The sequence below is a fragment of the Dromaius novaehollandiae genome, chromosome 15 (genome assembly GCF_036370855.1).
Source record: "Dromaius novaehollandiae isolate bDroNov1 chromosome 15, bDroNov1.hap1, whole genome shotgun sequence".
Lineage (NCBI taxonomy): Eukaryota > Metazoa > Chordata > Aves > Casuariiformes > Dromaiidae > Dromaius > Dromaius novaehollandiae.
The window spans coordinates 23468165-23479885 of NC_088112.1; the positions used below are offsets into that span (position 1 = coordinate 23468165).

At 53.9% G+C, this 11721-nt stretch overlaps 2 protein-coding genes across 10 annotated transcripts; one reads left to right on the forward strand and one right to left on the reverse strand.

The window, feature by feature from the left end:
- Positions 1-9293, reverse strand: CDC25C (cell division cycle 25C). Of its 9 annotated transcripts, none has more exons than XM_064521224.1 (15): positions 9172-9293; positions 8115-8200; positions 7993-8026; positions 7205-7238; positions 6981-7058; positions 6617-6715; positions 6078-6224; positions 5546-5629; positions 5139-5291; positions 4772-4873; positions 4342-4404; positions 3903-4001; positions 3592-3725; positions 3360-3471; positions 1-820 (listed from the first exon to the last, which is right to left on the reverse strand). In XM_064521224.1, the coding sequence occupies exons 1-15, from the start codon at positions 9249-9251 to the stop codon at positions 680-682; spliced, it is 1446 nt and encodes a 481-aa protein (XP_064377294.1). In that variant the 5' UTR covers positions 9252-9293; the 3' UTR covers positions 1-679. The 9 variants fall into 9 exon arrangements, with proteins under 9 accessions (XP_064377294.1, XP_064377292.1, XP_064377289.1 ...); XM_064521222.1 differs by lacking the exon at positions 9172-9293 and adding an exon at positions 8277-8534; XM_064521219.1 differs by lacking the exons at positions 7993-8026; positions 9172-9293 and adding an exon at positions 8277-8687 and having other exon boundaries at positions 5546-5626; positions 6090-6224.
- On the forward strand, positions 9155-10133 carry LOC112994069 (oocyte-specific histone RNA stem-loop-binding protein 2-like). Its single transcript, XM_026118186.2, has 3 exons — positions 9155-9278; positions 9355-9459; positions 9760-10133. The coding sequence occupies exons 1-3, from the start codon at positions 9217-9219 to the stop codon at positions 9962-9964; spliced, it is 372 nt and encodes a 123-aa protein (XP_025973971.2). The 5' UTR covers positions 9155-9216; the 3' UTR covers positions 9965-10133.
- Positions 10134-11721: the final 1588 nt, after the last annotated feature.

The window sequence follows — 11721 nt, forward strand, 5'->3', positions numbered from 1 at the left end:
TTACTTGTAGTTGTGGTTTAATAGCTGCTGCTTGGGAAGACCATGGCTGACATATCAATAAAACATAATAGACTCTCACTGTTGATCTTTAATGGAGGCAGTTGCTGGAGACTCACTTGCTGGGCATACCTGATCCTGGCTGGTGCTTGGCTGAGAAATCATCATTGTAGATAGCCAGAAGCACCTGCATGCTTAGCTTTCTTAACACTGAATTGCCACAGGGAGGAAGGACCAGTGCTAAAACACTTTGGTCTGTTCTAGCTGTTTATTATTCCAGTTGTAAGTGACAACTAACAACAAAAATCTACATTAATATTAAACGGGAACATGGAGACTCCTGTCTGGAGCAGGAGGGGTGAGAGCCCAACCCATGACATACACTGGCTTGCAGCCTTTAGGCAAGAAAGCCTAGCAGCTGGCTCAGTCTTTAGTGAACAAAGCCTGTTCTTTCTCCAGGCAGTTACACTACAGCCTTTTATTTATGGCTTAATGTTCAGCCAGTGTCTCTCAGAGGCAATGTCAAGATTTTTTTAAACAGATCTCATTTGTCCTAGCAGTCTTAACAGGACAAGGCTCCTTTCTTTCACCTTTACAGTCTGGCCATCTTCAGCAACCATAGCTTTATTCTGGAAGACAGAGCCCTTTTAAGAAGCTTCCACTCCAGGTGTTGCTTTGGTGCTCACAGTTTCATGAGGCGAGTGATCTGGTCACGCTTCCTCCGTTCCACATTCCATGACTTGCTCTTGGTGCGGAATTTCATCAGCTCTGCTTTGAAATCCTGATGGTGCATTGGGCAGTAGCTCTGGGGTTCACACAGATCCTGAGGAATGAAGGCAAAATGCATGATGTTCAGTGGTTAGCACTGGGGGATGCCAGACAGATACAACCAGAGATTTTATCACAGGAGCCAGTATGTTCTCACTGTGGGCAGAATCAGGATTTATCTGATAGCCAGGACCTACAGGTGAGACAGGGGCACAGTCCATTCTCTGATACAGGAGGAGGATCAGGTTAGAGAACACTTACATTGGATGCACACAAATCCATGGGATCTGATGGGATACACCCATGAGCGCTGAGGGAGCTGACTGATATCATTGCAACACCACTCTTAATTATCTTTAAAAGGTTGTGGTGACTGGGAGAAGTTCCTCAGGACCGGAAGAAAACAAGTGTCAGTCATCTTCAAGAAGGACAATCTGGAGAACTGGTTGGTCAGCCTCACCTCGATCCCTGGGAAGGTAATGGAGCAACTAACCTTTGAAAGCATTTGCAGACATATGAAGGTGATCTAGAGTAGTAAGCATGGATTCAAAAAGGGGAAATTGTGCTTAACCAACATGATAGCCTTTTATGATGAAATGACTGGCTTGGTGAATGAGGGGAGAGCAGTGGATGATGTTTATCTCCACTTTAGAAAGGCTTTCAACACTGCCTCCCATAACGTCTTCACAGACGAGCTGATGAGGTACAGGCTAGATAAGTAGACAATGAAGTGGACTGAAAACTGACTGAGCTGCCAGGCTCAGAGTTGTGATCAGCAGCATGAAGTCCAGCTTGAGGCCAGTCACTAGTGGTGTACTTCAGGGGTCAATATTGCATCCAGTACCGTTTAACATCTTTGTTAATGACCTGGATGATGGGGCAAAGTGCACTCTCAACAAGTTTGTAGCTGATACAGAAGTGGGAGTAGTGGCTGATACACCAAACTGGTTGCACTGCTATTCAGAGGGACCTCTACAGGCTGGAGAAATGGGCAGAGAGGAGCCTCATAAAGTTATATAGGGAATTGCAGATAACGTTATAAAGGGAATTGCAGATCCCTGCACCTGGGGAGGAATAACCCCATGCACCAGTAAAGGCTGGGTGACCAGCTGGAAAGCAGCCTTGCAGAGACAGTCCTGCGGGTCCTGATGGACACCAAGTTGAACACGGACCAGAAATGTGCCCTTGCAGTGAATAAGGCCAACGGTATCCTGGGCTGCACTAGGAAGAGCATTGCCAGCAGGTGGAGGAAGGTGATCCTTCCCCCCTACTCAGCAGTGGTGAGACCAGACCCAGGCTGGAGTGCTGGGTCCAGTGCTGGGCTCACCAGTACAAGAGAGACATGGACTTACTGGGGCAAGCCCAGTGAAGGGCCACAAAGATGATTAAGGGACTGGAGCATCTCTCATATGAGGAGAGGCTGAGAGAGCTGGGATTGTTTAGCCTGGAGAAGAGAAGACTGAGGGCAAATCTTATCAATGCATTTAAATATCTGATGGGAGGATGTAAAGAAGATTGAGGCAGACTCTTCTCAGTTGCATCCAGTGAACGGACAAGAGGCAATGAGCACAAATTGGAACACAGGAAATTTCATCTGAACATAAGAGAAAAAATAAGATGAACACTGCAACAGGTTGCCCAGAGAGGTTGTGGAGTCTCCAGCCTTGGAGATATTCAAAACTTGACTGGACACAGTCCTGGGCAACCTGCTGTAGCTGATCCTGCTTTCAGCAGGAGGGTTGGACTAGATGTCTCTTGCAACCTCAACTATTCTGTGAAACAAACTAGGAGTCAGGGACTCCATGAGTATCTTTAGCTACCTCAACTCTTATAGGGTGAAAACAATCCTAGCTTTGCATGAACAACGATTGGTTTTGCACATACTATTCACGTGGAAGGTCTTGGGAGTTTCACAAAATGGTCTATTATGATATCAGTTCTCATAAGCTCAGTAATGGCCAAAACCAAAACGAAAACCTAATCAAATATGAAGAATAAACAACAAAACAGAAAAGATCATTATGCAACTGTATAAAGTCCTCCTGGGCCCTCCCTCTCCAAGAATGTAACAGAGTTGGAAAGGGTACAGAGAAGGTGGCACAGGTGATCAAAAGCATGAAGTGGTTTCCTGGCAAGGAAGAGTTGAATATGCTGAGATTCTTCAGTCAAGAAGAAATGTCTGAGGGAGGCCTGTCAGAGGTCTAGAAGACCCCTGAGTGTCTTGGAGAGCATGAACAGGAGAACTACACAGACCCCCAGTACAATACTGTAGACACCAAAAGAAAGCAGGTGTTCAGAACACACAAGATACAGCTAAGCTCAGGAAGTCAGTTATGGGGCAGTATGAATATTGGAAATTCACATTGGTTTGAAAAAGTAAGGTGGAAACATTTATGGAAGACAGTCCTACTGAGGGCTGTTAGATACAAAGATGCCACAAGCTGCTAGACTCCAGAGAAATATCGGTCCATGTTTGCCAGCTCTCTATACACGTCCATAACAGATAGGCACTGAGTAGATGGCTGTACCATGCCAGGGTATTCTCATGGTATTTTCTCCAATCTCTACCTCTTGCCCAGAGGTCCTGCCATTACCTTGTACTCAGGGAAAAATTCCTTATAGCCTCCCTTCAGGACATACAGCTCAGGATAATGCAGTGCAGGATACTCATTCATGGCACGATCTTCTTCCCTAAGATAGCGGCACCTTTGAATGCCAAGAAGGGAGCAGTCAGCCAGGGAAGGAGTTACATCTCAGCACGAACGATTATTTTTGCTAAAGGCACTTTCTTCCCACCCACAAGAAATAGTCAAGGTTAGAGCTCACATCTTGGGGCCCCTCTCAGAGGAGAATTCACAGTGGAACACAAGGATCAGGCGTTTCTGTGGCACAGAAGGGAGGAGAGGCTTCTTCAGGAAGAATTCAAAGATGTCTTCCTGCCTGTGAAAGTTAACAGCTCCCTGCATGGGGAAGACAGCCATCAGCGCTTAGCAACATCACCGTAGCCAACAGCCTGCTATGACAAACACATTTAATACCACAGTCATGCTGCTGCCTCCTGTGATCTTGCTTCATCTCTTTAAGCCTCTCCACCCATTCTCCTTCCCCTCCCACCATGGCTTACCCAGCTCCCTCACCTTGATGTGCCCCCCCTTATACTCATAAGGGTAGCGGCAGTCAAGGATGTAGAACTTGTCAATCAGGCTTTGAAACTGCCCAGAGAGCAGAGCAGCCACCTGTAAAACATAATATATTTTCATAGAGTTGTAACGGTGGAAAAGAAAAGAGGGGTTGGGAGGGCACGGCCAAGACAGAGTGCTCTGGCTGCAGAGTAAGAACTGTCTGGGAAAGGGCCATTTCACTAGGTTTAATATAAATACACCCATGGCCTTAGCCAGCATCCAGAAAGAGCAGAAGGGCTACACAAGTGACAGAGCACCAGGCCTTACTAAACTCCCCGGATATTGAAGCATACTAGTGAGGAAGGCAAAGAAGCAATTGGGCAGCATGTTTACGTATGGCAAGAAGGACACCCAGTCCCACAGGGAGCGGACAGGAGGAAAGACCATTGCTCACAGTCTCTGGAGTGATGTAACGCAGATCTTGGTGCTGTCCTGTCACTGTTGGTAGTGCATACACCTGAGAAGACAGCAATAACAGCTCAGAAAAGCAATTACTGCCATGCTCCTTGTCCTTAAAGCCCATTAGGGCCTCAGCATTGATATCTGGAGCAGCTGTTCCCTCCCAAAAGACCCATAAATGTGTATCTGAACATGTAATTTGAGTTTGCTTGGAACCACCATCTTCTTCCTTATGCCCCCATATGGCAACAGGTACTTCATTTGAATACAAATTTGCTTCACGGAGGGACCAAATCAATTCCTTTCACGTTTTCATCCTGCTGCAGGGCAACTGGGAAAATCATTCAGCTCTACAAACCAAGTCTCTGGCAGCTCTTCCTCTCAGTTGCCCTGTCTGAGATCAGGGGGCTACAGCAGACACTTACTTTGGAGAAGTCCCCGATGAGCTGTCTGAGACCATTGTCCTGATCTAGGATTTTGATGATGTCCATGTTGGAGAGTGAAGCTGTCTTCTTCAGGGTCACACCCTGCAACAAAACCACCATCGGCAATTGTCCACAGCATGCAAGTACTGCAGCTCTACAGTGTCTGATGGGCAGCCCTGGGCAGAGTCTCAGGCTTTCACCTGCAGCCTGGGCTATCCCCAGAACACGCTGCCTGAGAGGGTTTTTGTTTGTCTGTGCAGACGCAGATGGTGCTGCTTCTAATTGCAGAGAAATTTAAGGGGAGGGACCAGACTTAAATACCACAGTATAAATAGAGAAGGTTGATGTCCACAGCTAGCTCCCTTACCCCCTCTGGCTCATTATGGGCTCGGCTGCACCTCCGTTTCACCTTTACTGGAGTTTCATTATCCTGGCACTTTACTATTCGTTTCAGTACTGGCCTGTTCAAATTCTCTGGCATCGAAGGAGAACGGTACAGACGGCTTCTGTTCATGGAGACCTGGCCCAGAGCAGGAAAACAAGTCACGGAGCACATTGGGAGAGCAGCACTGTCAACCCTGCAGTGGGATTATGCAGGTCCCTCCTACAGAGTCCTGTCAAACTAGAGGTAAAATAGCTGCCCTTGCCATGACAATGAGCGGATGCCAAATGATGCAAATCCAAACAACTGACTACAAGCAAAAGCTGTTGCCTCAAATCCTGGGCCCTGTCTAGGCCCTTCCCCATTACACATTTGTAAGGTAATGCACTCACCTCACTGATATTGATGTCCTGGGTGAGGAGAGGTCCAGAGAGCAAGACAGCCATGCTGGAAGACAAATCCCCAGTTACCAGCTTCTGATGAGTAGGGAAGGAGTGGGAGATGAAGGAAAGGTGAAAAGCACAGCGATCATTAAACACCAGCAGAGCTCACAGGCAGTTGCCACAAGCAAGGGTAACCTGTGAGCATTTGCATCCATGGCTGATTTCAAGTGAGAAAGCAGAATGCATTTGAGAAAATTGCCATATATCCAGGAAGGTTGTTCTACATGTCTCAGTCAACTGCATTTCCCCACACATGGAAGAGAGGTAGGTCTACACCTTCTATCTGCTACACAGGGTCCCAGAACTTCCTCTAAATAGCAGCTATTAAAGCTGCCCGGTAACAACCTCAGCAGAACAGCAGAAATGCTCTCTAATGCATATGGTATCGTGGTAACCTGGCAATTCAGCCCAACAAAAACTGTGCAATGCTTACTTCCCCACCCAGCAAGTCACACCATGAAGCATAAGCTACTGTACTTACCTCCCTGCTTACCTCCATCTCTTCTTGTTCATCAGGAAACAGCTCTGCAGAACCACTCAGGCTCCCCGATACTCTCTGTGCATGAGATCCTGTGACAGCAATCGGACTGCCCAGATCTTTCATCTCAGACAGCAAGCTCCCTGTGTCCTTCCAGGGGCATAGAAAACGGTTATACCCTATATGGCCCTATAGCACTGCTCAACTTTCACACTTGTTCTGCTACTGCTGAGCAAAAGTAATTGCAGACAATGAAGCTTTCTTGGCATGGCTGAGCAGGTTAATCCCTTTGAGCATTAGCTATGGCTGGTCCATAGCAAAATTCACTAGCTGCTCCATCACAAAACCACTATACATTGATATACATGTACATAGACATTGCTGCAGTTTCCAGTTTCCTACTGGAAATTTCTTCAGACAAATAGCAGACAGTGCCCTGTTCTCTCCCCATAGTGGCAAGGTCAGACCTTCCTGACCCAGGCTTGGGCTACTCTGGTACTATTGCCTCAGCACCCTGCTGAGAGACCGAAGCATGAACTCACAAGTGGAGGAGTGAAGTGGGTCAGAGGGTCTGGGCCTTTCTTCTGAAACAGCAGGGCTTGAGGTACATGCCAACCTGAGTACTTAAACCAGCTACTCTCCTGAAAAGGAGGAGGAGAAAGGCCTGAAGCACTTCAGTAACGCTGAAAGCCAACATCCCTCAGCCCCAGTGCCTATATAAGAGAACTCACAATGGTCGTAAGTAGGCACAAATCCCTGCATAACGGATGCCCCTCCCAAACGGCTAGAGGGATTTGCAGAACCCAGAGGTTTGCCCCCCTCCCAGATTCTGGTTCCTGTACTGAGCAGTTTCAGGCTACCACTAAACATCCACTCTGTCCTTTACCTGCCTGAAAGCAAACTCACCTTTGTGGGGCTATCAGTCTCCCCATGGCCTTGGTGTGCGGCATCTTTGAAACTTGGTGTAGAGCACAGCACCTGGGGCTAAAATGGACAAGAAGCACTCGCTGCAGATCCTGAGAACTGCAGCCAACAGCCCAGTACTCAAACTCCTCATAAACATTGCCTTCCTTTTGGCTGTCCCCTCACAGGTGTGGTAGCCCTTCTTCCAGTGAAGAGGAACTGCTTACCAGGAAGGGTCTTACATGCTGCTTCTGTGGCACTCTGCAGGGAGGAAGATTGCCAGTCAGATTTTCAACAGGCAGCTGCATGCAGAATGTATTTCATTTCACCTGTTAATGTGGAATACTGCCCTAACTAGGGTAAATGCAATTTCTGTGTCCCATTTAAATCTCAGTCTTTTCCCTGAAGCTGCTGGAGAAGCAGTGGTTTCCTTTTTACAAAATGTAAGCCAGTTGTCTAAGAAGTACCATGAGTCTCTTAAAAAAGCAACAGCAGCATATCACTTGAAAGACAGTAGAAATTATTTCTGGCTAGTGTTGGGGCCAGAAAGATGCATATGTCAATGACTAAAATCCTGAGCAAACAAGCCATGTACTTAGAAGAATAAGCTTGGAAGGGTTCATTAAACTGCCTTACAGAGTCCACTCAAATGGCTATGCATTAACAACCATTTTTTACAGAAGCACAGAGGAAACAGAACACAGAAAGCAAACCTTCCCGGGGTACATACACCCTCCCAGCTCCTCGTAATCGGCACAGCGAATAGTTACCACAAAAAAGGGGTGGGGGGGGGGGGGAGAAATCCTACTGACAACCGGCCCATGCTCGTCAGGCTCAGAAGTGATTGCTTGGAGGAGCGCGGTGCTGCCGCTGCCCAGAGCGAGCTGCGGGCTCGTCGGTAGCCGGGCTGCAGGCGGGGGCGGGCAGGCCCGACCGAGCTGCCCCGCGGCAGCGCTGCCCCGGCTCGGCGGGCAGGGGCCGCCTCCCCCCCCACACCCCCCACACCCCGACTTACGGGCCGTCCCGCGCCCCGGGGGAGTCCGCCCAGCCTGCGGGAGAGAGAGCGCGGTGAGGCGGCGGCCCGGGCAGGCGGCCCCGCACCGGGCGAGCCCCGCCGGGCCCCGGCCCCGCACTTACCGCCGCCGGGCGACGCGGCGGCACCGAAGGGGGGCGAGTCGGCGGCGCTGAGACCCGACAGCTCCAGGCGGCGCGTGGGGGAGGCCCTGCAAGGCACGGCCCGGTCAGCGCGGCCGCGGGCCCCCGCCCGGCCCCGCGCCCGCGCCCGCGCCCGGCCCTCACCCGGGCACCGTGCTGAGCCGGCGGAAGCCGCGCACCAGGTCGGCGAGCGGCGTGCGCGGGCGGGCGGGGCTGCCGGGCGGCGAGCGGGCGGCCTCCGGCAGCAGGCTGAGGCCGAGGCTGAGGCTGGGCACCAGCCCGCCGGCGCGCGGGCCGCGGCGCGAGCGGGGACCCTGCCCTCCCGGGGGCCGCGCCGCCCCGGCCGCCGCCATGCCGCCGCCGCGCTTGAATGTAAACAGAACGCGGCGGCGCCCACCCGCCGCCCCCGCCGGCCAATCGCAGCGCCCGCCGCCAACAGCGGCCAATCGGGACGGCGGGGGAGGTGCCCGGGGCTCGAGCACAGCGAGTCCTGAAGGAGGAGGCGGGCCTGGTGGGCGGGGCCCAGCGCTTGCCAGGCATTGGGCGGGCACGGGAGGCTCGGCCAATCACGGCCCGGCTCGCGGGGAGGCGTGGCCCGCGGCGGTTAAAGCGAGGCTCCGCCCGCGCGGCAGGGGACGGTGCTCGGTGGGTGCCGCTGCGGCCGGAGGGAGGGCGCCCCCAGGCGGCTCCGCGACTCTCCCCTCGGGGCCGGTCCCCGGGGCCCCCCGCAGCCCCTAGGAGGGCTGGGGCGCAGCCGCGTCTCGGTCGCTGCCCTGGGCCGTCGTGGCGGCGGCACAGCCCCTTTCCCCCCCCCCGGCGACGCGGGCCGGCCCGCCCGGAGCCCGTGCGGCTCCCCGCGTGTAGAGTCGTGCTCGACCCCGGCGAAACGGCTCTCGGGCGGCTGTGAGGGCCAGAGCGGTCCCAACCGCCGCACGGGACAGTGGCGGCTCTGCTGCCTGGAGACCGGCGCTTCCCCCAGGGCTTCAGTAATGAACTGCTTTATTTGCAGGGCTTCTTCAGCCGAATAATTTCCTCTCACCCGGGGCGGGTCTTCTCGTCGGGGTCTCTTCCCCCTGGTGCAAACATGATCAGTGTTGGCGTCGGGACGAGGACAGGCATCCCGCAAGGATCCTGCTCGGCGTCCAGGTCAGTGCTCGCACCGTGGAGCTGCGGCACCGGGGCCCGCCCTGCCGTGCCCTAGCGCTGGCCGTTCCTTTCCCAGGTCGGACGTCGAGAGAGACGAGATCGTCCTGCGAAGGAGGCAGAAGCAGATTGACTATGGGAAGAACACTGTGGGCTACCAGCTCTTCTGTCAGCAGGTCCCCAAGTGAGGCAGTTCCTGGGCCTACTAAACTTCCCACAACCCGGATTCTGGCCAGCCGTAGATATTACTTGGGAGAAGTGCCTGCAATGCCGGTGTGACAGCCCTTTAGAGTGACTTCACTGCCTTTTCATATCTTGAGACCTGGGGGGGTGATCCCAGTGCTCTAGCAGCCTCCTGCCTGAGGGGCAGCTGGGTGTTTCTCCATGACTTTCTGGCATTTGGGGGGAATGAGGAGACTTGCTGCAAGATGAGAGGGTTTTAAGGAGGTTCCTAATTGCTGATGATATTGTGCTTTGCTCTTAGGGCTGCTCGGCAGCCAGGAGTGCACCCTCAAACTCCGAACAAGTATAAGAAATATAGCCGCCGTTCTTGGGACATGCAGATCAAGCTGTGGAGACGAGCTCTGCATGCCTGGGATCCTCCTAGCAGGTATCCTGCTCAAGGTGAACAAGGAGTTCTGGAAGATGCTTCCGTCTGTTGCCCTAGGTGCCTACTCGGTCCTGTATAAGAAAGATGCTCTTTGAGGGAAGGAAGAAGGGGGGAAATCTAGTAATGCTAATCTTAGACACATTCGAACCTGGGGATCCTCCTCTGTGCTCTCACTTTTGCGCTCACAGTTGCACTTCCGTTCTCGGGCAGCTCAGGCTTATTATTAAATGGAACAGGCTTAGTGTGCACAGCAGGCATCCTGTGAGATCTTGTGCTCCGTGGCACGTGGGGTCTCTTTAGAGAAGAGACTAAGATGCTCTCGATGCCTGCCAGCTCCCCTGGCCACAGCTTCCCTGTCTGCAATGTTCAACACGCACTCTGCGATCCTTCCAGCTGCTTTCTGAGGACTGCAGCACTAGGTGCAGAGTACCCTGTGCTTGCTGTCACCCATCTCTGTCCCATCACTGCTGCAGGGGCTGGAGTCCGACACGCCCTGGGACACACAAATCCAGGCTGTGGGCTTAGGTCTGTCACTGCAGTGCTCACCGAGCAGGCGTCCTGCTGTGGCCTAGAGGGAGGGGACCTGACCACTTAACCCGTTCCAGAGAAACAGCCCTGGCTTGCGATGTTTAATGCCTCGGATAGCTCGAGGGTGTTTCTTTGCCGGGCTGGTGAATGACCGGGCTGTTTGTTTGCAAGGCAGGGGCTGGCCGCTCTCCTGGGAGCTGCGGCAGGATGCTCTGGCGACTCGCGGTCCGAAGAGGCCCGCTCAGAAGGCGCAGTGGAGGCACAGGTACGCGTGAGCCCCGGGGCGCCGTGGTGGCCGGCCCGGCGCGGGCCCTGCCCGCCCCACGGTGGCCGCTCCGCCGCGGCCCGGCGCCCTCACCAGCGGCTCTGCCCCGGCCTGCAGCTCCAGCCGCCGACTCCGGGACCCGCCTGGCCGTGGCTCCCCCGGGACGACCCCGCCGCTTGGCTGCGCCGCCCGGGAGAGGCACCGACCTGCCCCTGCTGCTGCTGCTGCTGGACGGCGCCGTAGTGGCCCCGGGGTGGCCCGACCCCACCGGGCGGCAGCCGGGCCGCGACGATGGCCTGGGCTCCTCCCGCCCGCACCGCTGGGACCGGGCCGGGGCCGCCGCGCTGGCCACGGAGCAGCGGCAGGTGCCGGAGGAGCCTCCAAGCGCCCGACGCGGCGGCCCCCGCGCCCCAGTCTGGCCCGCTGGTCGCTCCCAGCCCGCCCTGTGCTGCCGTGGGGCGGCCGGGCCCAGCGAGGCCGGCCGGTCGCACCCCTCTGGCCTTGCCCGCTCCGGCTTTGTTCACCCTCTGCCTCCCGCTCCGCGTCCCTTCCTTTCCCTCCTTCGTTCCCAAATCAGGAACGAAGCGGCCGCTGGTGATCAGGAGGTAACCACGCTTTGTTTTACGTGCTGACTTGTGGCTGGCGTCTGCTGCATTTTGGGTTGGTGTCTCGTCACACTTGGCAGATTTTTTTTTTCTGCTCAGTTTCTCTTTGAGAAACCTGGATAGTGAAGGAGGTGATCACCTCTCTTCCTTTACATCCAGACTCCAACTGGGATATTTTAATGCTCAGCTAAGGGGAAAGCAGGTAACTTTTGGATATCCAGCATACAGGCTGGGGTGAGGAAGATTTATCACTTGGTGTCCCCACCTATCCTGCCCCCCCTCAAGGCTTGCTCTGTTTGCATAATGTCTTTTGCCATCCCACCTGTCCCACAATGTCTGCATCCTTCCTCACTGGGTCAGAAGAAAAACGTCCGTTTAGGGAAATCTGGGTAGAGATGACACACTCCAGGATCACCGTCCCAAAGTAAGTGGCTCCAG